Genomic DNA, 26,806 nt, shown 5'->3' with positions numbered 1-26,806 from the left:
ATATATCATAGTGATTGTTACATACTGTGGGACGTTCATAAAACAACTCTAGTAGGGAAGAACTGTAAAGGGATTCTTCAGAAAGTCAAGGACAAATTCCTTACTGATTTGTTAGTGCCACCTGGGGTGTATCAGGAAGATATATGCTTAACTGCAGGGTTCTGCCCTAAGCAAACACTATCTGTGGCGCCCTCCTCTCTTAGACAAACATACCACTGTCTATCTGGTGGACACTGTCCGTAGTAGTTCAGAATGACCTTCTTGCAGGGCCTGCTTAAAAATAACTTTTTACTGAAGTTCACCAAACTTCAAAATTAATTTAGGCCTCACAAAACCTCTGGTTTTCTTTATGGTAAGAATAGCATAATTAGAAACAATATACTTTTATAAATTTAAATTTATAAAAACTCAGAAAATGTTTTGTTAGAATATAATATAAAAAATGCTATCACTATTTCTTTATCCCACTACTTTGTGTCCCTTTCTGAGGGGAGTGACCTTATAATAGAAAAAGAACTTTCCTGAGACATTATATTTATACTTCCAATGAAAAATTAAGTATTCAGGTGATTTTTCTTTGTGCTGATTCTTTGTGTGAGAGGAGAAGGTATGAAGTACATGAACCAGGAAGTGCCATTTGGCTACAGTGGACTATCAGTAAATATGGAGAACTGGTCCATGCCAGCCACATTGATCAATCATGGAATCAAACCAAGAAGAACACTCAGAATGATGCACAGGTGCTGCCCTTACCAGCATGGCATTTTTAAATTTCCATTGACTGTAACCAAGCTCCAACATCCAGTTAATTAGCTACAGTTTTCAGGATTTAAGGGTGTCAGTTAGAGGTGTGCATATTCACATGGATAGATTGGTGTTCAGTGGAGAGGAGCTGAGAAATATGGCACAGTTGTCAGAGGACTGAATTGACTGCCTTGGAGAACAGCAGGGAACAATTTCATGATTGCTTTCTTCAGTCCGCTAGTCCATGGAATGCTTGCTGCTGAACGGCAGCAAACTCTAGGACAGAAGGTTGAGGGGAGGGAGAAAAACACTTCAAATCATTTTTTCCTAGCTAAATTTGGATGAACTTCTTCTAAACAAGAGCGACTAGCTAGACTTTGCAGGCAGGCTGGTGTTAATAGAAGGACAAAAGCTTTTAGGAATTCTTGAAACCAGAAACAAAGGACAAGTTCTCTCCTGTTTACATCAACTTCTTTCCATTGTGGATTTCCTGATGTGTTCTGTCTCGGCCTTTGAGTAGGTTTGGGGTACAGGGAATGTATACATCTGAGAATGTTGGAGCCACCATATTCTCCATATGGTCATCAATTTTAAAAACTGTGGTTACATGTTCCTGTGTTGTTGTCACAGCTCTTACTTCAGAGATTTCTTGAATCACAATAAGTTTTAACAATGCAACAAGAGACCTATTTCTCCTGTTAAAATGTCTAAAACCATCCCTTTTTCACCATTGCAAAAGTGGTTTTCCTAATGCTAGTCCAAGTCCCCAAAGAACCCTCTACAGTCATCCAGTTTAATGTTTCAAGAGATGCTTGGGTCCTTCAAGTACAGTGGGTAGCCAGAACACCTCTTGAGTGAAGGGCACTCCATCCCTTCAAAACCCACATCCCCAGATTGGAAGCTCTGTTCTTATAGCCACATAGGGCTCTATTTTATTCCCTAACACACTGGACATTTCCCTTGTGTCCTTTCTGAGTCTTCCCTTTAGGTCCCAGACATTTCAGGAACTTAGTGTATTTATTCATTTATCAAATACATACCGACAATACTCTGTGAAAGACTGGCGTCAAAGAAATAGGAGAAATGTGTTATCACTATACACCGACTAGGTAAGCACAAGTGAAACTGTGTGCACCAGAGGAGCAGGAAGTCCCACCCCATGCTGATGTCACTGCCGGCGGCGGGGCTGATCTTAGGGGTGCATGCTTTAAAATCCCAGTTATATGGAAAACAAAGAGGACTGCAATCTGCAGAGAACCTAGGTGGTACTCTCTTCATACATCTTAAACTGGTTTCAGCTGTATGACACTGACAGGTAAAATGTATCGCGAGAATCGGAAGGGCAGGAAGTCCCGCCCTCGGGGTAGACATCACTGCTGGGGGCGGAAGCACGTAATATATAAGGGCTGGGTGTTCCAGAGTGGGCATGCGCACCACGCCGCAAGCGCCTGAAGCGGAGCAGTGCCCAGGCCTTCGGAGACAAGAGTCAGCGCCATGCCAGAAGTCCCTGGAGTAGAACCGTGCCTAGGCCTGCCGAGAGGAGGGAGAGGGCCACACTGGAAGCCCTTGGAGCAGAGCAGTGCCAGGGCCTGTGGGTAGGAGAGACCGGCATGCCGTGGGAGGGCTGAGGGAGGGTGAGAAGCCTGTGGAGAGGTCTGCGGAGAGGTGAGAGGCCTGTGAAGGGGCACGGGGTCTGCAGACAGGCCTGTGATGAGGAGTTGTAGAAGCCTCAGGACAAGCCAGACGTCAGTGGACAGGCCCGTGGAGAGGTGAGAGGGGTGCAGAGAGCCGAGACCTACAGAAAGGCCTGTGGTGAGGGGAGAAGCCTGGTGAGGGGCCTGCGGGCCAGCCTGTGCAGGGATGACAGTCACACAGAGAGGTGGGAAGCCTGCAGACAGACCTGCGGAGAGGCTAGAGAGCAAGAGGCCTGTGGCAAGAGGCGAGAGGAGAGGAAAAAGGTAAAGAACTGGCCCCCTTGGAGGTTGTAGCAAATCCTAGTTCAGAGGCAGCCTGGGACAAGGGAGTTGCAGATTGACTAATAAAGCTCCTTTTTCACCTTTAACCATACCTCCATGGATTTTCTTGCTCACAGGTCATTACAAAATGAGACCTACTCAGAGAGTTGGATTGATCCTTTAACAGTTTCTGCAATAAACTGATTTTGACAGCTTATGAAAAATATGACTCATCATGACCCAAGTGATATTTATCCCTAGGAAACAACAGTTGTCCAACATATGAAAATAAATGTGACACACCACATTAATGGATGGGAAACTAAAATAATCTCATCTATTTAGATGTAAATGCATATCTCATTAGATGTAAATAAAATGACAAAATTTACCAGTAATGATTTTTAAAAAATTTAAAAAAAAGCTTTTTCGTGCCAATACTGGGACTTGAACACATTGCTTATGCAGTCAACTTTACCCTTCTTACTTGAGACTGTCACTATTACTTAGATCACAGCTTCACTTTGGTTTTTCCTGGTTAAGTTGCTGTAATAATCTTACAGTCTTAGACTGGGTTCAAACTGTGATCCTTAGATTCATTCTCCCTGAGTAGCCAAGATTACAAGTAGTAGGCCACTGGTGGTTAGAAAAAAGAAATTTAAAAGCTTTTGACAAATTAAGTGTAGAAGGAATTAGTTCAGCACATCAAAGACTATATAAGACAAATACACAGCTAGAATTTGTCACTCTCCACCAGGAAAATTGAGCATTCCTTCAGTACTGCATTATACTACAAGGATGCCATCTCTAACCACTTCTACTCAATGTAGTACTGGAGATCAAAGCCAAAGCAATTAGGCAAGAGGAAAAATTTAAAGGCATCCAACTTAGAAAGAAGGTGAATTTGCAGACAACATCACCTAATGTTTGGAAAACACTACAGATTTCACTAAATATGTGTTCTGAATGATAAGCAAATTCAGGAAATTTGAATATAAAATCAACCTTTAAAAATTAGGGATGTTTTTCTATACCAACGAGGAAATAGAATAGATGCCTTTACAGTATATTTACAAAATAAAGAGGTGAAAAAGCTGTATATTGCAAAATAAGCACATTGATGAAAGAATTTGAACAAGATATAGTTTAATGGAAAATTATCATCATGGATTGAAAGAAAATGTTCATACATTTAAATGTTTGGATCAGTTGCACAACAGGATGAATAGAACTACTTGGTCCTGTGTACTTCAGTATAGCCAAGATCCATCTCTAATGATTTCATCACAAGCAAAATGTTTAATATTTGAAGATTATAGATACAAGAACTAGTTTGGTTTAAGCTTTCCAAATTATATTTTAAAATCATATCACTCCTTTGTAGTTTATGTATGTTTGTCGATATATAATACATTTTTTTGCCAATCTTGAGGCTTAAACTCAGGTCTTTGAGCACTTTTGATCAAGGCTAGTGCTCTGCCACTTGAGCCATAGCACCACATCCAACATAGCCCACAAAATATTATATTGTACCAATGCCACTTGAACTACATCTTCGAAAATGTAGAAGATCTAAACTAGTTGGATGAGAGACAGGAAATTTTTGGTAGATAAAACAGCAGAAATAAAGGCCAAGAGAGGATTGCAGCGTTGTTTTTAGCAGAAAAGAGACAACACTTGGTATACATCAGAGAGCCAGCTCTCTCCAAACCTCCTGATTATTTAATAAGAACCTACTGAGGTACCACCTGCTATGTGTTTCCATCTTGCTCACACTGAGAAATCACAATCCCTGAGGTTGTAACTAACACCACTGTCCTACTGCTAGTAATATTTGAACTTTGTTCAAATGGTGTTGAACATACTTATCTTCCCATTATTGTGTTTTACAAACTCCGGACCTCAGTGAATTATCTCAAAGTCACCTATGTGTTGCCTCTATGAATACACATTTGACACTGTTCTTCAAGGTCATATAGGACATAAAGTATGTCCTTCACCAGATACTAGAATCAAAAAGCCTTTTCCACTATGCCTGGGACTCCATAAAGGCAGAAATCATCTAGTCTAAATCTCTCATTGATGTAGATTAAGATCAAGTAGCAGATGTTCAAATGATACTTATATAGACAATTGATATTAGCTGATCCTGTTAATCTCAAATAGATTTCATATTCTCTATGTTCTCATGTACTTCATGATAAACATGGCATCTATCTCGTCAGGAAGGATATCCCATTGTCATTCTTGCTTTGTTTTTCTTACACCTGTTATATCATTCCCCTATCTCAGGGACATTGCAAGAAATCTTCAGTCTATGCTACTTGGTTCTACCTTCTACAACACTGCGGGGCTGTCACAGTGTCTGATTTTCTCCTTAGCCATTCTTCAATTCTTTTTTTTTTTGTTGGTCATGGGGCTTGAACTCGGGGCCTGGGTGCTGTCCCTGAGCTCTTCAGCTCCCTTGAGCCACAGCCCCACTTCCTATTTTCTGGTGATTAATTGGAGATGAGAGTCTCACAGACTTAAGTGCTTGGCTGACTTTGAACCTCCATCCTCAGATCTCAGACTCCTGAGTAACTTAGATTATAGGTGTGAGCCACTGCTCCCAGCTATAATTCTCCTTTATTGCCTCCCATCCTGACAGTCACTGTTGCCCCCACCCCAATCTCCCTGGGTTGCTTGACTAGTGGTATGAAGCTAGTATCTAAGAAATAATAAATAAACTAAAGATTGCATGATTGCTAACATATCACATCTCTGCTCAAAGAATTTCGGAAATTTTCAACATAACAAAAAGAATTAGAGATGTCAACAACGCAGATATTTTAGTTTACATTTTAGATACTTTAGTTCATATTGTAGTTGCTCCAGATATATTTCTTATTTCAACCTTTCTAAATAATTATTCAATTTAGAAACAACCCTGTCGGGGTCCTTCGTACCTGGTCCCTCTCGATCAGCAGGAGGGACAGGGAGAACACGCCCTGACCAGGACGAGCCAAGAGAGGAGAGGGCCCACTGACCACCCGCACCCAGCCATTCTTCTCCAGAGGACAAACAGACGCATCAGGCAGGTTCATCAAGGCAGGAATTCTAACCCCCAAAACACCCTTCTGAGGAAGTCCCTCTAGCTAATATACCCTCACTCTAGGTCTCAGCAGAGAGTGATAAATAACACATTTGTAACCAATGGTAATCAAGTCTTGCGCCCTGCCTCTTGCGCCTTGCCTTGTTTCCTGCCCCTTGTCTCTTGCGTGTTGCCTTGCCTCCCAGCGGAAAGTTATTCACAATAGACATGGCGTTACTCGGCTCCCAGCACAACCCTCTTGAATTTATCTTGTTAATTCAATCAGTAAATATTTTCTAATCTTTACCTTGATGTTGACAGTAATAAAGTGATCAAGTTATGGCTGATTTTATCCTGACATTGAACTTTTCTGGCTAATTGGGTGCCCTAATTAATTTTTCTGAATTAACTATTAAATGATTAGTTTTTCTGCTTTTTTACCTGAGTAAAATACAATCAAATTTACTAAGCTACACTTGTTGTAAAAGAATATAGAGAAATTGATTAGCACAAAGAGATGATAATGTTTTATTACATAGATTAATATGTATCTATGACATACAAACCCTTAGCCTAATTTTGATTATGTTCTAAAATCTTAAGTTCTGGTGATTGTATATAGAGATTCCCTTCTTGAATATTTGTTTGTTAAATACATCATTTGAAATATGATGTAAAAATCAATGTTAATAAATTCTTTAATAAAAAAGAAGTGATAACATGGAACCTTAATAAAATGTTACTTAGTCATTTAAAATGGACACGGAAAAGACTGACTAGCTGTGCAGAAAAAGCTCAAAATATGACATGAATTGGGGAAAATATCAGATTATGGAAATACAGCCATGGTGGTGGTATTAAAAGACCCTATATCAATCAGAAATGTATTAAGTGGATGGCTTGTGAATTTAGAAAGGAATCCTAATTATGCCTTATATACACATTTTTAGAAGTATATATGCATATTGGATATACAATTATTTCAATCTACAGACACATGAAAGCTTTATTAGACTGTAAACTACAATTTTCTTGGAGCAGCATTACTATATGTCTGTTGCCACTGACAAAGCTGGTTTGCTGTTGAAGGTGTCTCACATGTGTTAGAGCTCCCCTGCTTATTTTTTTTGCCAGTCCTGGGGCTGAACTCAGGGCCTGGCCCTGTCCTTGGGCTTTCTCAAGGCTAGAGCTCCACCACTTGAGCTACAGCAACATTTCAGGCTTTTTCTGTGTATGTGGTACCTTGGAATTGAACGCAGGGTTTCATACATGCTAGGCAAGCCCTCCACCACTAAGCCAAACTCCCAGCTAGCTCCCCTGCTTCCTAAGGCCCAAGTATGTAATACAGAATATGTATTTGATAACCAAGCTATATTAGAAAAACAAACCTAGAACTCACAAAGCAAAAAACCCACATTTCACTATTCTTGGAAATAAAATATAAATTCTTTCCACTGTTGTTAAGAATGAATGACTTAAATTCGACTCTGTAAGGCCTTTGCATTTTAAATATTGCATCACTGGACATTCGTGTCTTAAATCATAAGCATTTTCATTGCTGTACAAAGGAAGCATCTTTCAAAAGAAGGAAAACAAGTGTAGCTCCTGGAATTGTAGCAATCCAGGAACAAAGGAGTGTTTAGTTCCCCCTCCCCCAAACTTTATCTGCTGACTGTGCATTTTATGGCTTTGCATGCATGATTATTAACACCTCATTTCTATTTGTGCAGAGTTCAAGAGGAACTTGGTTTTAAGTGACAGTCCCATTACTTAATGGCTGCTTATTGTTTCTACAGGGGAATTCTGGCCTGGGATTCAGTATTGCTGGAGGGACAGATAACCCCCACATTGGAGATGATCCTGGCATATTTATTACGAAAATTATACCAGGAGGTGCTGCAGCTGAGGATGGCAGACTCAGGTAACATCTGTGATGTTAGAATTATTTTTTTTAAATATTATATCCAAAACATTGGAGTGATTTTGAAAACTGATCTGCTTCTTCCATGAGAGGCATCCATACCTTTGGAGATTTATAAAATTCTGTAAGCATTCTGTAGTTGCAAGAGAAAGAAGTCAGTGCAGGCTTTCTGTAATGATTTTGCAGATGTGTTGTTATATTGTTTAATTTGTTTTTTGAGAGCGACCAAATGTGATATTGGCCCACATACTAGGAAGAGAGGATCAAGATGTATTTTTTGTTACCACGGGAGTTCAGTCTAATTGGAAAGAATAATAATATGAATCAAGGAGCAAAAAACATAAGATATAAAAATAACACACTATAAGAAATGTTATAAAATGATACAATGCTTTAGACACTGTTTTTATTTGAGGATGCAGAAAGCATTTACCAAGCTTTTTCTAGATGCTTATAGGCAGTGTATGTCACAGAAATCATTTCACAGAGAGATTCCAGCGTGGGTCTTAAAGCATGATTAAAAATTCACCAGGGAGAGAGCAAGTTGCCCCACTGAGAAGAGGAAAAAAAACTTGAATTTCCAAAAGTCTTCCTGTTAAGTCTGAGTGGGTTGAGTACACAAAGATATTGCTTAGCAAACTAGTAACAGCTTATACCCGGCCCTTCTCTTTAAAGAATAATTTCATCCAAGTGACAATTAGTAAATAATTTAATTGCTAATTAATAAGAAAAAACAAAGCTAACAGGCCCCAAAACCTAGGGAGATCTCCATGTAGAGAGTGACTTGTGAATCCACCCAGGTCAAGCATACAATCTGTATCTGTACCAAGTCTATTGCCATTTATCAATGTAGATGTAGATGGCTCAATAAATTCTGGAATAACTAAGTAGGGAAGAGGAAGAAGGAGATATGAAGAATATGTTAAAGTTGCTCATGACACCTCCTAAGGACTGTAGGGAAGACTTAGAAGGATTTATATTATATAACCTATAGTAAGAGAGAAAGAGGATGGATAATGGAAGACACAGACAGATGGGAACATGTGGCCAAGGAGAAAATGGAGTTTTAGAATCTAGAAAGTTACTGAGAAAAATCAACAGGAATAAGAAGGATTCTTCCAAAGGGACTTCACAGGATTCTTGTTGAATGCAGGCTAAAGGAATATGAAGAGACTGACCAACTACCAAGAAAGAGGAAGTTTTGCTAAATTGATTTAGTGTGATTCTTACAAAAACTGGACTAAATGAGTCAAGCATAAAGTCTGTGGTCCAATTGAGACTCAGAGAATTCTGACTCAAGCTTGGTCAAGGAGAGACTGTTCCATCCACAGTCAGGTTTTGTAAATGAGGATGATTTGCTTTCATGGAATATTACTAAGGAATGTGATCTGAGTGGTAGCCATGGTAACCTGTGTTTTCATTAAGCCTGAGTAAGCTACTTGTGGGATCCTTTTGATATAGCCAACCATGCCCCTGTCCCAGTTGTCCTGATACGCTGATTACTCTTGACAGCTTGTAAAGAAAAGACACATTTTTCAAGCATATTTGCATATTCTGACAACAAGGAAAGATGCTTCCACAGGAAACATGCTTTATGACAATAGTTATTTCAGTGGAATTGTCTATATTACTTTCAGTGAAGAAATATCACATTGAAAAGAGGTTTGAAATGGCTGCTGTACAATTCTGTAAATTTAGTAATAGACATATTAGGAAATGATTCATAAAATGATGGGATGTACTCATCATTTCCAATCATTTATTCTCCCTTCACATGAAGGACCAAACATCCCTTAACAAATGTCAGCTATAAGTTTGAGATAGAACAAACTTTGCCACATGGCTGGTCTGCAGTTTAAAAATGAAAAGTGACATTTCTGAAAGTGACATGACCAGCATGAAAGGCACTCTACTGTATTTAGAGATTCAGTGGCTGTTCTGAAAGCTTCATTTGATAATTGTCAAGAAAATAACCACATAGAGCAAATCCTAGATACACAAGGCCATATAGTATGACGCTAAATGAAAGGACCTCCAGGATATAGACACAAAAGCCATATAATGAGTGATTGTTGCCCTTAATATACTATGTTATCTCTCATCTCTTTTGCTGTCCCTTGGTTATCTCATATTGTTATAGTATTTTACCTTGTTATCTGATATATTGTTTATATGCTTATTTGGTTATTTGAAATTGGATAGGGAAGGGGGAAAAATTGGAGGGACAGGGGTGAGGAGGAGGGAAATGGGGACCAAGACATGAGAAAGGGTATCAATGTTTGAGAAGTAATGTACCTTCTATCTGGTGAATATAATGTAACCCTTTTATTAATCATAATAAAAAATATATGAAAAAAGAGAAAATAACCACAAGGAGAGCTAGAGTTTCTTGGAATTTTATTATTATTTTTCTACCAAGGCATGATTGCTGTTTTTTTTTTTTTTAGACTCTCCCCATAGGCCTTCATTCTGGCTTCCTGGATCCAGAGAAATTGCATATGTGCAATTTCTATGTGCATGCATCTTGCAGCTAGGATTGTACAGAGCACAACTGAAAATCTCTGTATAGAGATCCTCAGTGGAGCAACAAAGTACATGTTTTCCCCATCTAGGTCTAGCCTATAGGAAGATAGCTATTAGCTCTCTACTGCATTTTGATATATCTTAACTCTTGCTGTTGGGATTGTCAGTGTCTTTCTCACTGCTTCCTACCATGCACTTAAATATTTGGAGGCATATAAGAACTTAATAATAACAATCAGGCCTGGTATAGAGGCTCTTACTTGGAATCACAGGGTGTATAAGAGATCATGATTGTGATTTGAGGACAGCCTGGGCAAAACAAATAAACCAGGTATGGTAGTGCTGTGGGAAGCACAGAGATATGAGAATCACATTCTGAGGTCAACCCCAAGCATAAAATATAAATACTTCTCTGAAGTATAAATGAAGCGTAGGGCTGAGTATGTATGTGGTTTAAGTGGGAAAGGATCTGCCTAGAAAACAGCAGGCTATGAGTTTAAATCCTAAATATTGTGAAGAAATAAAAATTAAAATTAAAAATCTGTCAGAGTGACATTAAGTGTAGATTATTTCAAATCTGTGAGTGACTCTAGTCCAAGGTTCTTATTTTACTGAGGGGGGATGCTGAGGTTCAAAAGAGTAACATGCTGAAGCAAAAAGCGTTGACCTTTTACATTAACTAAACTCCAAATGATGATAATCTAGCATATTTTAAAGATATAGTAGCAATTAGGCCCCAACTAAGCCCTTCTGAACAATTCAGTGTGTTCAGAGCTATATTTGAGACTAAACTAATGAACTCTGAGGTGTACTTTTTAATCAAACATTATGGGAGGTTATAAGAGAAGGACTTTGCATAAACTCTGGAAAAAACATGAGTTTTGATATCAGTCCATTTATTTATTTTGCTGGTACCAGAGCTAGAGATTGCTCAGGATTTGAGATTGCTCAGCTGCTACTTGACCATTAGAGGCATGCCTTCCAGGCCATCTTTTTGCTGATTAATTAGAAATGGAATTTAGTGACCTTTTCTTCCAAGGCTGGCTTTGAATTATATTGTATCACATCTCAGCCTTCTGAGTAACTAGGATTAGAGGAGTGAGCCACAGTGCCCTACTGATGGCTATATACTAACATAGTCAAATTTAAATGAGTGAAATTCCCCAAATGGCTGTTTTTTTTTCATCCAAAAATGGTGACAGCCAAATGCCACTGGTGAAAAGTCCTAAAATTCTTCTATCCAACTGAATAGCAAACATACTAGAAGTGGTGGGTAGAACATCAATATATACACCAGCCTAGAGATCCTAGGGTCATTATGAAAACTTCCCCATACATGCTAACTTTTTCCCCACCAAAAGAAGTGATGGTATAGATTTCAGGCACAAATATAGTGAGAAGAAATTTGCTCTTCAATAGACTAGACTCCAGAATAAGTTCTGATCTCAGGGGCTATACCAGAAACGAAATGTAGTCAAAGGGCTATTATATTTGGTTTAGATGGTCTGGATTTCAATTTCTGTCTCCTGTGTGACTGTGTGTGTGCGTGCGTGCGTGTGTGTGTGTGTGTGTGTGTGTAGACAGGCAAACAAAATAAATAATAATGCATATAAGACTAAGGAGGAACATGAGGGTGAAAAGGGAACAAATAAGGAAGGATCAGGCTAAATAAGTACAGTGCAACTATATATAAATAGGTCATAAAGAATTACGATGAAATCTTGATGCATGGGAAGGGAAAACAATAGAGGTTTTCTGATCAAAATGTAATATAACCACATTTGAAATACCATGGTGAAAATCCTTAGTATAAATAGTATATACTCAGGAGAACAAATGACAGGAAAGGAAGATAGGCTCACATGGTAAGGGCACCAGTGAGAGATGGGAAGGGCTAAAAAAACAGTGAATTAAGATGAATATTCATATGGAGCACATTTGCATCTATAAGAATAGAGCTAGAATATAGAAACAAAAGCCATATAATGAGTGGTTGTTGTCCTTAATGTACTATGTTATCTCTCATCTCTTTTGCTGTCCCTTGGTTATCTCATATTGTTACAGTATTCTCACTTTGTTATCTGATATATTGGATATATTTGTATTTGGTTATTTAAAATTGGATAGGGAAAACAAGATGAGGGGTAGGGGTGGGGGGAGAGGGAAATGGGGACCAAGACATGAGAAAGGTTATCAATGTATGTGAAGTAATGCACCTTCTATCTGGCGAATATAATGTAACCCTTCTATTAATTACAATAAAAATATATGAAAAAAAGAATAGAGCAGACCTGTTTTAAGAACAGGGAGTGGGGTAGAAGAGGGTGGCATAGGAGGTGAGTTTAATTGGAATACATTGTTTACATGTATGGAAACATCACCACAAATACCTTCTTATACAAGTAACAAATGCTAATAAAAATGTTGCTGTTTATATTTTCTCTTCTATAAGTAGTCATTAAAATTTTGTAGCATTACTTAGCTTCACAAATAAGAATGTTTTGGAAAGAACATTAGGTGTTCCTTCTGAGAGAAGTAGATGTATTTCCATGCCTTTGAGACTGATGTTTATTCCTGTCTTCATACCTGAATCATAAAAATGCCCTCCATGTAGCTCAAGCCCATAGATTGGCAAGGACCAATATTGATGGGTCATCCAGGGGAAGAGCTGTCACATGATACCTTCAACTTGGCAGTGCAACAGTGACATTTACACAGCAGTGCATTTATTAAACTCATCCACTGCACAAGAGCAGAGTGCAGAAAGCAGTCGGGAAGGATGGCTGCTTGCCAATTTCCTGACAAGTAACACAATTTAATCTCTTGACCCTTGATACAATCATTTTGACTCAGACAGGATAAGAAAAAAAACTTTTTTTGGCTTTCTTTATGCTCACTGCTTCATTTATTGCTCCTGTGCCTGTTTATAGGTGAGGATGTCTTTGTTCTAATAAATGCGAAGGTAGCACATGTGTCATTTCCAACCATATACTGAAGTGGCAGAGTGCCTGCCTAACAAGTATTGCTTGGACTGAGGACTGACTACACTGATAAATTGTGAATTTAAGGACCAATGATCCATATATTCATTCCTATGCCACAACGTAGGCATTTGCACTGTTGACTGGTAACTCATTCTTTTGTTGTTTCATTAATGCATACCTATTAACTCACTAGTGTTTTAAAAATAAGAAAATGAAAAGGAAAGGAGATGAGGGGATTCAAAAACAAAACAGAATAAAGTAAATGATGGTAAAACAGATTGGAAAAGTTATGAGCATTGTGACTCAAGTCTGTTATCCCAGCTACTTATGAGTCAACAAATGAAGGATCAAAATTCACTGCCATCCTTTGTAAAAAAAAAAAAAAAACAACAACAACAAAAAAAACCCGGGCACAGCGGCTCACACCTGTAATCCTAGCTACTCAGGAGGCTTAGATCGAGGTTCAAAGCTGGCCTGAGCACTACAAAGCCATGAGACTCTTATCCACTGTTAATCTCTAGAAAATGGGAAGTGGTGCTCTGACTAAAGGGTAGGGTGGTAGCCTTGAGCTGAAGAGCTCAGGGACAGCGCCCAGGCCCAGAGTTCAAGCCCCATTCTCCCCCCACACCCCTGAAAGAAGTTTTTGAAAGTCCATCTCACCCAACACCTGAGTACAGTGATGCTCAGCTGTTACCGTAGCTATGGAGGAAGTACAATGACTGACCACAGTGATGTGTACTTGTCTTCCCTAGTGACATGGACAAGCATAAATAGAGGGCTCACAGCCAGCGCAGGCATAAACCAAACTCCATTTCAGAACAATCAAGGCAGAAAGGAGTTGGATGAGTGGCTTGACTGGCAGAGAGACTGCCTGGCAAGTATGAAGCCCTCAGTTCAATCCCAACTACTATCCACAGCCCTCAACACATGGTACTCATCAGAAAATGAAGACACACAGGGCGGGAGTTTGATGTAGTAGTAAAGTGCTTGCCTAGCATGCACACAGACCTGGGTTCGATTCCTCAGTACTACATACATAGAAAAAGCTTCAAGTGGTAAAGCTCTAGCCTTGAGAAAGCCCAAGGACAGTGCTCAGACCACAAGTTCAATCCCAAGGACTAGCAGAAAAAAAAAGAAAGAAAAATGAAGACAGATTTGGAGATGCAGAAAACAAAACTCAACGTCTTTATTTTTTCTGTGAAAATGAAAAAAAAAACACCAAATAGATGGAGTAACTTCTACATCTCATACTGTGAAACTTTTTCCCCAAGAATTCATTCTGAAATAAAAGATTTCTGGTAAGTAAAAGAGTGCAAGAATATACTAAATTCTTGGAAGACCTCACATATTTCTCTCCTGTGTTTGGCTTGATGCACTCGCATGACTCACCATGCCCAGCCTTCCACTGCTACTGTAACCAAATTGAAAATGGCAGCCAAAGACTTAGGATCATGCTAAACTTTCCATTCAAAGGCAGAAGCATTCAGTGCCTTTGAAGTTTGGTGAATTTGTCTTTCATTATTGTTCTGAAGCTAAAGCAGGAATTGCGAATATAGCTATCCCTCTGAACAAGCACCTTCATCAAAAATTAGAGTCCATTGGACAAGACAAATGATACTATAGAGACATAGTTGAGGGACTGGGAGTTTGGCCTAATGGTAGAATGCTTGCATAGCATGCACAAAGATCCAGGTTCCATTCCTTGGTATCACATACACAGAAAAAGATGGAAGTGGTGTTGTGGTTCAAGTGGTAGAGCTATAGCCTTGAGAAAGCCCAAGGACAGCGCTCAGTTCCCGAGTTCAAGCCCTAGGACTGGCAAAAAAAGGAGAAAGAAAGAAAGAAAGAAAGAAAGAAAGAAAGAAAGAAAGAAAGAAAGAAAGAAAGAAAGAAAAGAAAAGAAAAGAAGAGAGAGAAGAAAGAAAGAAAGAAAGAAAGAAAGAGAGAGACAGGAACTTAGGGGTTCATTCATCTAGATGATTTGCTTTCATCTCTGCCTACACAGAAGCAATGGAATTGAGGAACAATTCACTCTCTCTTGGTCTTTTCTTGCTCCTATTATTAGTCTTAAGTGTATTGACATATTACTTGAACAAGAAAAAAAATGCCTCTTAGTAAATGGTTCTGTTGTAATTGCCAGTGGGGACTTCTCAAGAAAATTTGGCAAGAAAAAACAATGTCATCTGTACATCTTGTAGACAATCAGATACTATCAGCTTGCTTTCAGAGCTAGAAAAGAGTCTTCGTATTTAGATGAACTGCCATATACTGATATGGGCCATATACTCTGATAAGGGAAAAGCCTCTTTAGTTTGGCTAAATAACTTAATAGCAAACATGTCTTGCTTTTAAATTTTTCCAGAAAATTGTCTTAATATTTCTGGGTATTTGTATAGTAAGAATGAAGCTGATACTTCTCTCTAATATCAAATAAAAATTATTGAAAATGATTTGTAGACCTAAATATATGAACTGTACAATTCTTTAAAATTATCGAAGTAAATCTTCATTAACGTTGATTAGTCAATGGTTCTTCATATGACACCAAAAGCACAGGCCACAAGACAAACATTGTGTAAATTGGATGTTATCCAAAATTTCTTCTACTTTCATAAGATGCCAACAAGCCACTTAAAAACAACAAAATAAAGTTTAAAGGCGATGTCAAAAGTGGTAGACGATACTTGCAAGTAATATACCCGATAAATGACTACCATCATGAGTATAAAAAGAGCTATAACAACTCAACAATAAAAAGAATGTAATTTCATAGTACTCATAGCATTTTATATTAATATTATATTGCTTCAATATGATAGAGTATAAGTTCCCACATATTTGTAGCTTAAAGTAACAGTTGACTCTCTTGTAGTTCTGGAAGTTAGAAGTCCAAAACCAAACTCACAAGAGTAAACTAAAGGCTTCATCAAAGTAGCTTTCAAGGCCTTAGGAGAGAATTTGTTTCCCATTTTTGATTAGCTTCTCAAGGCCATGTGAGCTCATAACCTTGTATCCTGTCCATTCATGAATTTTATTGTCTATTTCTTTCACTCTCAATATTACCTCTTTAAAGGACTGCTGTGATTTATTAAACTTACACAGATTATGGTAACATCTTATCAAGATTTTTAACTATGTCTCTTGAAATTGTTAATAATCATGCACAAAGATAATCAAAAGCTTCATTCATTAGAGACCTGCAAATTAAAACTATAACGGGCTAGCATACCCTAACATAGCATACGTTAGCTAACATAAAAATGGATAATAACAAATGTTGGCAAGAAGATGGAGGGATTAGAATCCTGAGCACGCTGGTAGGGATATAAAATTGTGTGCCCACTTGGGAAATTGAATCTGGTAGTCCCTCAGTCAAGATAATCACATGCCAATATTTCTATTCCTAGGGCATACCTGAGAGAATTAAAACATAAGCAAAAATCTTTGAAATTCATGTTCAAAAAAGGAAGCAGTAGTGAATGGAAGAAAATTCATCAGTGAGTAAACCCACAAATTGTGGCATATTTGGACAAAGATATATTCATAAAAGATAATTAAATATTTATAATTCTACAACACTGATGAACTATGCAAATGTTATGCTAAGTTAAGGAGGGCAGATATAGGGTTCTGTATACTATAATTCTACTTCTATGAAGTGTCTAAGTAAGGGGATTCATAATGATATAAAATGGATGTGATATTTTGCAAGAGATGAAAATGTCCTAAAATTAGATAATTCTGATAATTTAAAAACCCACTTTCATATTTAAAAGAAAAAAATGTATGAACTATATCTCTTTAAAGCTGATTTTTTATTGTAATATATAGAGGGATTACAGTTATATTCGCCAGATAGTAGATGCATTACTTCTTACGCATTGATTCTCTTTCTCATGTTTTTGTCCCCATTTCCCTCCCCCCAATCATCTTGTTTTTCCTCCCTTCCCTTTCTATTTCAAATAAACAAATAAATGTATACACAATATGCCAGGTAACAAAGTCAGATACTTTAACAATATGAGATTAACCTAAGGGTAACAAAAGAGAAGAGAAATAACATAGTACATTAAGAACAACAACCACACAAGATAAAGCTCTTGTTCCCAAATCCTGGAGATCCTGGAAGGGGGTATGGGAAGGGAAACAAGGACAAATACATGAAAAGGGTATCAATGTACGAGAAGTAATGTACCTACTTGATGAATGTAACTGTAACCCCTCTATATATGACCCCAGCAATAAAAAAATGTCCAACGACAGTGCCCCGACCATGAACTCAAGCCTCAAGACTGGCATGCATCAATAAACAAACAGACAAACAAATAAAGAAATAAAGGGTGTGTAGCTAACATCCCTTAACACAGGTTTCATGGGGCCCTAAAACTTTGGATTCATTCCTAGGTCCTGCTGTGCATCTAAGGAGCAATTTCTGGCATTGTAAGTCTAGGGCTACACTTCCAGCTCTTATTGAAAGTTAAGCAGCATTGCTCTGCTTCAGTGATAATAGAAGACTTGGAACCTTAGTCTGCTAACTAGCTCTGAGAAAATGGAACAGAACCATCTCTATCTTAACACCTCTCATCGTAATTCCTGTGGAGGGTCTATGGAAATTTTTAAGTTTTAAAATCATGTTCTAACCATCTGACCATTATTGACAACCTGAGAAGTTTGGGTTGTTATTATCTTAGCCAAGAAATCAACCTGTGGTTTTGACAAAATCTGTCATTCTAAGAAGATCCACTTGTCATTACATTTGCATACCACAGAGCTGATTGCAACTGTACATGCTGATAAGTCTCTTGTTACTCATTATTTCTCACAGTATTTCAAGAAAATAGATCGTCATTCTAATATTCTGAAACTATATTTGACATTTATTATAGCAAATACCTCTTTGGAATCTAGACCAAAACAAAATGATTACCCAAAGATGAGAAATACACTCAATGTCCTGTTCTAATTCAAAGGTAGTCCTAGTTATTCCTAATAATTGCTTTTTCCTATGAGTTATAGCCATTGTTTAGAAAGGGCTAAGTAGTATTTTAGCTTTGTGTAAATGTCAAGTCCCTGGAAATTGTCTTCATAATTAGATGCCCAAATCATACAGATACTAAAGCTCCTGTCAAAAGAAAAAAAGACAAAAAAAAATAAGAAAAGAGCTATACAGTAGTTCAACTGGTAAACACAGATTTGTTTCTGGGATAATTGTAATAGGATAAAACAGACTTGGATATAGAAATGGGCTCAGTTTTAGCTACAGCATAGAGAAGAGGGGCATTAAGCTCAACTGAGAAAATTACTTAGAGGAAGCATTGGAAAAGGAAGATTTTCTCTGAGTTGACCTAACAGGATTATTGTTGAAGACATGGGTGATCAGGTTAATACAAGAGTGAGCAGCAATTCCGTCCACATTCACTTAACAAGATTCTTGCAAAACTGAGCCAATATGAACCCAGAAGGACACTGCAGCCAAAGTTCAAGCCTAGTTGGAAAGGGACTTGAAGAACTCTGACTAAAGTTTGGTAAAGGAGAATTTTCATCAGTACTTGATTTTATTGAATTCCTAAAATGGCAATACCGGGTTAAAACTATGACAATAATAGAAGTTACACATGACATAGTTTACCCAAGCATACCTTGTCACAAGGTACCACCATTCTGTGAGACACCACTCTACCTCAGAGAAACACATCCATATTTATTTTCCAAAGGGACAACTTTGGAATGCCAAGGTAGAAATGAAACTGGATGCCTTGCAGTTCTATTTTGGAATGTTTCAGCATCAGTCTGCAACATGTAGCCCCTCCCCACACCCTTTTCTCACTAACCTCAGTGCTCCTTGCACCATGAGGGGCCCCGAGTGCAGGCCTAGAGCACCACAGCTTGTTTACCCAAGGTCCATCTACTGCTGCTTCAAATCATGGCCCTTTGCTCACTTTTGAGCTTAGGTTTGTACCTGAGGACATTAACCTGGGAAAGTTACATGTATCCAGTTACATGGGGGTGTACCCTACCACATAGAATGAGTGCTAGGGTGGATACCAGTGATTTCTCACATGTGATTTTTTTTTGCCAGTCCTGGGCTTGAGCTCAGGGTCCGAGCACTATCCTTGGACTTTTTCAAGGCCAGAACTCTACCACTTGAGCCTCAGCACCACTTCCGGATTTTTTTCTATTGTATGTGGTACCGAGGAATCGAACCTGGGTCTTCGTGCGTGTTAGGCAAGCACTCTACCACTAGACCAAAGGGTCATCGAACCAGGTGGAAAGTCAGCCATCGCATGATTTTTATATTTACATTTACACTTATATTCATGGTACTCCATCACCTCTGTTAAAACAACTCACAAGTCACCTTGAGTCTGGTGGCCCAGAATTGATCTAGAAACTTCATACATGTATTTGGCTCAAGACATTTTTGGTTTTGTAAGATTGAGTCTGACATTTAGAATAGAGACACATTTAACCATAACTTACAATTCAAAATGTGTTATTAATAATTAAAATGTTGGCCTCCTTTCTCCTGTACTCCTATTCTCCATTGACCCCTTTCATTATTGTAGTCTAATTTAGTATCAATTGCTAAAGAAGGTAAGACACTTTAAATCTAACATTTCTTTCTAGAAGGCAATGAGTTAGACAATAAATTATTGACTTTGTTTCATTAATGTTTGTATTGAACAAACATTTACTATTAAATTTCTACATTAAAATGTGAAGAAACTTCTTAGTTAAGTATTACCCCATGTATACATTGTTGTTAAATCACATATATTTGAAAGGTCTATTTTCAGGCATGATCCTATTGATTACTCTAATAATATGTCCAAAGCTCATCTCTTCTGCATTCTACTTCTCTAATATGTATACAGAGACATCCCACATACAGACATAATGTAGTAGCAAGCACTCACTTTTCTGTGTTTAGGGATTGAGGAAAAGTAGTGTCAAGATTTTATTATTATTATTAGTGCTATTAACTTATGCAGTGCAATTACATTATATTTCCATTCATTGCATATCCTATGCTTTCATCAGATTCACCTCTCTATTACCTTGTTTATTCTCCTTCCCCCATTTTTCTCTCTATGCATCATGCATGTCTATGGTGTACATTAATCCTTTCACACCTGCTCTTTCCCCACTTACCCTTCCTGCTGGTTTCCCTGTAACAGGTTCACTTAATTTCTATATTTCTATATTTTATAACAGATATATATCTGTATTTAGGAGTCCATTACCCATAGAAAAGAAAACATTTATCATTTCAAGTCTAGCTTATGTTGCATAACATGATGATCTCCAGTTATATCTATCTTCCTGAACACATGATAGCATTATAGTTGAATAATGCTCCATTTTATGTATGTGTGGATACACGCACACAAACAAACATATATAATATTTTCTTTATCCATTCATTGGTTGATGAGCAACTAGGCTCATTTTGTAGCTAGGCTGTTGTGAATAGTGCAGTGATATACACAATCTCTGGGACTTTCAAGGTAGTAGATAAGAGGTTTTGAGAATAATAAAAGTCAATGTTACCAACTTCTTTGAAATGTCTGTGATACAGGAAAATGGTGTGATACATCTAGCAAACATTTAGGCCAAGAAAGACTGTCTTAAGTCCTAAGGAAAAACAGGGAAGAAATCCATGTGTCTGGAGCTATCGAGGCTAAGTATATTGATATGGGATTATTATGAACATGTAGACATAACATTTAGGCAGAGAGCAATTTCATTAAGTGTCTGGATGTTGTGTTATTGGGAGTTATTTGGTGATGCTATGGCTTCAACTCAGAACCTGGAGCTCTAACTCATAACTTCTTGCTCATTGCTGGTATTCTACCACTGGAGCCACATTTCCAGCCCAGGTTGTTTATAGATAATCAGAGATACAGTCTAGTAAACTTTTCTGCCAGGACTGGCTTCAAACAATGATCCTCCAAGTCTCAGCCACCTAAATAGTTAAATTACAATTGTAAGCCACTGGTGCCTGGCAACTTGAGAGGATGGATAGCACTGGACAGATACAGCATAAAAATGATAATGGGTGACATTGATTAAGATATGTTATACTCATAAACTGGAATATTTAATTAAAACTCCTTTGTACAACTACCTAAAGACACTAAAAGTAAATGCAACATGAAACATTGACTGCCTTCATAAAAGTTACTCTTAATGCTGTGAAAGCCTACCTTAGCTTATAGGAACACCTGCCAGTGCAACCTGCAGAGGATGGTATGGTCATTCAAGGAATGTATGATGGTGGCTTGGGCTAACATGCTGACCAAGAGACTGAGAAAAGTGGGTAGATTTAAAAATCTACATAAAGCATGCACTTAATAGGCCCTGATGATTCACTGGAGTGGCATGATGTTCTTTTTTTCTATATATTTTTATTGTAATTAATAGAAGGGTTACATGATATTTGCCAGATAGATGGTGCATTAATTCCCATACATTGATACCCTTTCATATGTCTTGGTCCCCATTTCCCTCTCCCCACCCCTCATCTTGTTCCCCCCCTTCCCTATCCAATTTCAAATAACCAAATACAAATATATTCGATATATCAGGTAACAAAGTGAGATACTGTAACAATATGAGATAACCAAGGGACAGCAAAAGAGATGAGAGATAACATAGTACCTTAAGAACAACAATCATTCATTATATGGCTTATGTTTCTATATCCTAGAGATCCTTTCATTTAGGCATGATGTTCTTTAAATGGATCTTCTGCCTTCTCCAACCAGAGCTTCTCTCTGACCTGATCTGGGCCCCCAGATCAGGGGATGAGTATATGATCCTTATACATATAGAACTCTAATAGATAATCAAAGAATGTCATAGATCTCTGGAGCATGACCAATGGCAAAACAGAATTGGAAGATAAGTCATATAGTTCCATTTAGACAATGTAAAGTCTACAGTGCTGATGATGAATTCATGGGCATGCATTTAACAGGCAATTGAACATGCAGATTGGAAACTGTCTGAGATCTGGCTGCAATGGACCTGAATCTTTAAAACCCAAAGAAATAAGAGTACCTATTCTAGTCCCTTTGAGAGGGTAGAGAATAAAAGAGAAAAATGGTCCAGGACTATGTTTCAAACTTTTGGATAGAGTTGCAATAGAAGTTTTAAATGTGCTCAATGCATAGTCCTTGGCAAATATGGACAAATTAATGTGACTTAATTTTTAGATCTTTAACTTGATAAGGAAGAAAGCTGTAGCTTTATGGAAGTGCATTTGCACCACTTTTCTATTAACAATTGCTCTTCTCCCACACTTAAGTGAAGAGATGTAGATCTTGCCAATCCTAGTTTTTAACTATGGCTCATTGTATTAAAAAATCCAAATATTGTTACCCAGGGTGATGATGATTGGGTGCTTAATTTTTGCTCAAGCAATTTTTGTTCTTAATAAAAGTGAAAAGTAATTGTCATCTGATCAATTAAAATAATTTTAATGGTGGATCACAGGACTTGATCCCATATGTTGGAAGGAATTCAAAGTGCTCTTCCTATTCCATTATACTTTTATGTGAACAAGATTTGTCAACACTTACATCTATAGTAATAAAAAGGAAATTCTATCTCTTATCTTATTTTAACATTAATCTATGAAATCATGAGTTAATCATAAACTCTTCTTGCCCAATTAAGGAAGGAATCTCTAATAGAATTGGATTTTATTGTTACAGATTTATAACTTGAGCTTCATAAATTCAGGAAGAAAAAAAGAACAATAAAATTTCAAAATGCTGGGGGGGGAGGGAAATGGGTACCAAGACATGTGAAAGGGTATCAATGTACATGAATTAATGCACCTTCTATCTGGCAAATATCATGTAACCCTTTTACTAATTACAATAAAAAAATGCAAAAAAATAAAAATAAAAAACAAAACAAAAAAAATTTCAAAATGCTCAAGGAAATCTTATTCATTCAGACTTTAAACTATAGTCATGATATTTGTAACTGAAAGACTATGTGACAATAATTTTAGCAAAAATGATAAATGAGCTGGTGGTTCATACTTGTAATCCTAATTACTCGGGAAGGTGAGAGCTGAGGATTACATTTCAAAGCCAGCCTAGGCAGGAAAGCACATGAGACTCGTATCTCTGATTAAAACCACTCAAAAAGCTAGCATCTAGTCCCTGAATTTAAGCCCTAGGACTAATACACATACACACAAAAAGATAAATGACAAGACTTAAAGCAGTAGGACTATCATATAATTTAATCTCTGTCTTTTTTTCCATATATTTTTATTGTAATTAAAAGAAGGGTTATATTATATTTGCCAGATAGAAGGTACATTATTTCACATACATTGATACCCTTTCTCATAATTTCCATCTCTTATCAGTGAATTTGATAAATTTGCTTTAACTTGTCTAATTCTAAGGTAGTTTTTTTTTTTCCAAAACAAACTGTATTAGTATCTTCCTGGTATGTTGCTCAGTTGTCGGAGTGAATCAAGTTTTGTACAGGTTTTTTATAAATGAAAAACTGCTAGATAGACAGAAATTAAGTAACAGAGGCTATTATAGTTGTCACAGGGATCCTAGAAAATGTGTGATTTTTTAAAATTCTAGTTTTCATTTATCTTCTGGAAGCTTCTTTCTTTTGATGACCTTTTGTCTGTGGCCTCTTTTACACAATTCTTTCTGGAAATTGACACTGCAGACTTCCCTGCTGTTTTGCATGCTACAAAATGCAGTCTCCTGGACAGTTCTAAGGTCATGCAGAAAATAAGAATCTCAGTCACCACTGGGTTTTTTTGTGTTTCAAAAGAGGAAATGATACATTTAAATGTACCCTATCGCTTGGATAGAAACCAAGAAAGTATTTGTGAGCAAAGAGCCCCTTTTTGATGCCCTTACTCCTCAGGCTACCATCCCTAGGCATCAGAATTTTCATTTCTGCAGCTGAGAACAACTTTAAATGATTAAAGGTACTTCTGCAAACACCAGTTAAACCATTAAACCAAAGTGGCTGTAGCTGTGGTTTTATGAAAGCCAAAAATGTCATTAGTAATTTCAAAATATGTCATGTGTTTTCATCACAAAAAATTAATTTGAATTTGTGTTATGAAGTAGGATTTAGCCTAGGGAGCAGTGGGGAGTGTGGATATTATGAAATTACAGAAACAATAACAGCTGATTATAGTAGCTCAGAAAAGGTCAGAAAACAGCATTGCTAATCATCTACCCTTGAAAATTAGTACCTTCGGGCAATTTAGCATCATCTGCTATAGAGAGAATTGCTCTCAACCTTTGCCAGTACCCAAATCATTCCAGTAATTATGGGTTTACATTTAAGAAGGTCTTCAAGCTAGAACTGTCAGAATTCAAATTTAGGCAACAAGATTATACACATTTTGTTGTTGCCAAGCCCAATTCGTTCATTAATCTCTTAATTCAATAATTTTGTATTTTACTGTTTCTTGGGCACCTACTGTAGATTCAGCACTGTCCTAGGCACTAAATATAAAGTGATCAATAGGCCAGACATTTTTTCTGCTTTACAAATCTTACTTTTTTTACTGTTAGACAGTAAATGAATAAATATACAAAATAGAAGAGCTATAAGACTAAGACAGAAAAAAAAATAGGATTAGAAATGCCCCGTGCTACTTGGACTAAGTAATATTGGGATTGTCTAAATGATGACTTTTTAGATAGGATTGTGTGTGTGTGTGTGTGTGTGTGTGTGTGTGTGTGTGTGTGTGTGTGTGTGCGCGCGCGCGCGCGCGCGCGCATGCGCCATTACTGGGGCATGAACTCAGGGCCTTGTGCTTTCTGCTCAAAGTTGTTGCTCTACTATTTGAGAGCCATCTTTTCTCTTCTAGATTTTGGTTGGTTAATTGAGATGAGTCTCTTACCTTGGTAAACTTTAAAACTCAATCCCTAAATCTCAAGCAAAGAGTTAGAATTATGGCTATGAGGTATCAGCATTGGGTGTTTTAGGTAAAATCTTAATGATCAAAAGATCCAAGTCGGTATAAGGGAAAAAAGACTTTTAAAGCCAAAGAGACAGCAAATTTAAGTCCCCTAAGACACTTAGGGACTAGATAAAGAAGTGGAACCAGGAAAGCTGGATGCGTATGAGAGGAATGGTTGAATATGAGAGCACAGGAGTGGATGGGAAGCCAAGGCTTCACAGGGGCTTGTGATTTGTTTTAAATGGTAGAGGAAAAGACTGGAGAGTTTAAGGAATGAGTAATACTCTGGTTTAAATTTAAAAATAAAAGACTTCTGGCTTCTGCACAGAGGATAGTGAAGAGAATAGGAATAGAACCTGAAATGTTCTAGATTGATAAACTCAGGATGGGATTGGGGAGCTGGAGTGAAGTGAGTGGGCTTGAGTATATGCTGGATGGCCCAAGATACCATACTTCTGGCTGCTAGAAACTACTGGAATGTCTTGCCATCAAATATGCTATATATATATGTAAGTATGCAGCTTATCAGTTGGCTTGTATGAGTTACTCCATACCTCTAGGTACATTGAGCTTTGGCAAATCGCTCCTCATGGGAAGTGAAGAACAGTACAGAACATGGAGAAAGATTACAGGCAGTTGGTTGTGTGCTAAACTTGAATTCTTCCTTATGGGTCAACTCCACCACATTTGTGAAAATAGACCACAAAGAATTAGAATACCTATACAAATAGTAAACTTGAGGTTAAACCCTAAAGTTGAAAAGAAGTTCTTAAGCTGCATCTTGTAAGTAGGCGATATGAACTGTTGTCCCTGAGCTGAGAGTTTGTCCATTCCTCCATCATCTTCTCAAGTTCATGGGCAAGTATCTTTCTTGTTTAACACTGTGTCCTCTAGTACGTATACATTACCCCCCAAAATGCTCAAAAAATGTTGTTTGTGAGTTACGTATATTAATTATATCCCTCAACTACTCTGTGAGATCATATCAGTAATCATTTGCTTTGGTTTAGACCTTCCCCTCTACCTGGTGTCTTTCTTTTAAAATGCAAAAATGATAACATTTCCTAGGGTGACTAAATCTGAACTTATTTTCCTTGTCAGAAAGGATGAGATAACATGAGAAGATCCAGTATCCTGAGACAAGGTCACTGGAAAAGCTGTGGATATTGGGAGCTAAGATGTCATTGATGAATTTCTGTGCTTCTAAAGTTACTTATTCATGAAGCATATGGTCTGCCCTGACTTTGTGTCACACATCTTTTCAGGCATTAAACATATAAAAGTTAATGATATACCATTTTTCTTCTCAAGGGGTTTTTCCATGTATAAGTGGATGAAAAAAGAGCACAATATTTCCTCCATTTCTTTATCTCCAACATCTAATCCATCTTGTCTAGCTAGGAATATTTAGTCATCCCCTCATCTTCCCTCTACCAGGGCAGTGGTCTACTCTAGGCATTATTTTGTAGTAGCCTCTAAAGACAATCTTTGCCCTCTACTCTAACTCTTATCCTCCAAATCTAATTCTCCCTCTCCACACTGTACATGGACATTGTGGCAGCTTTACATAAAATAACCAACTCCATTGTCTTTAGGTTCAAATATAAATCCCCTAGTAAGCCTTAAAAAGACTTTATTTCT

The 26,806-nt window shown here is 37.5% G+C and overlaps 1 protein-coding gene across 21 annotated transcripts in view; it reads left to right on the top strand.

Annotated features, from left to right (window-relative positions):
• Dlg2 (discs large MAGUK scaffold protein 2) overlaps positions 1–26,806 on the top strand; it is a 1,918,473-nt gene that overhangs the window by 1,342,850 nt on the left and 548,817 nt on the right. For all 21 annotated transcript variants that reach the window (XM_090348516.1, XM_090348525.1, XM_090348524.1 and 18 more), the window contains one exon: positions 7,566–7,690. In XM_090348516.1, the coding sequence (XP_090204642.1) occupies positions 7,566–7,690 (125 nt within the window). The remainder of the gene's footprint in view (positions 1–7,565; positions 7,691–26,806) is intronic.

Source organism: Megascapheus bottae, chromosome 16 (genome assembly GCF_031878675.1).
Source record: "Megascapheus bottae isolate mThoBot1 chromosome 16, mThoBot2.hap1, whole genome shotgun sequence".
In the NCBI taxonomy this organism is placed as follows: Eukaryota; Metazoa; Chordata; class Mammalia; order Rodentia; family Geomyidae; genus Megascapheus; species Megascapheus bottae.
The sequence above is the reverse complement of the archived record's forward strand: the minus strand, read 5'-3'. Positions and strand labels throughout refer to the sequence as shown.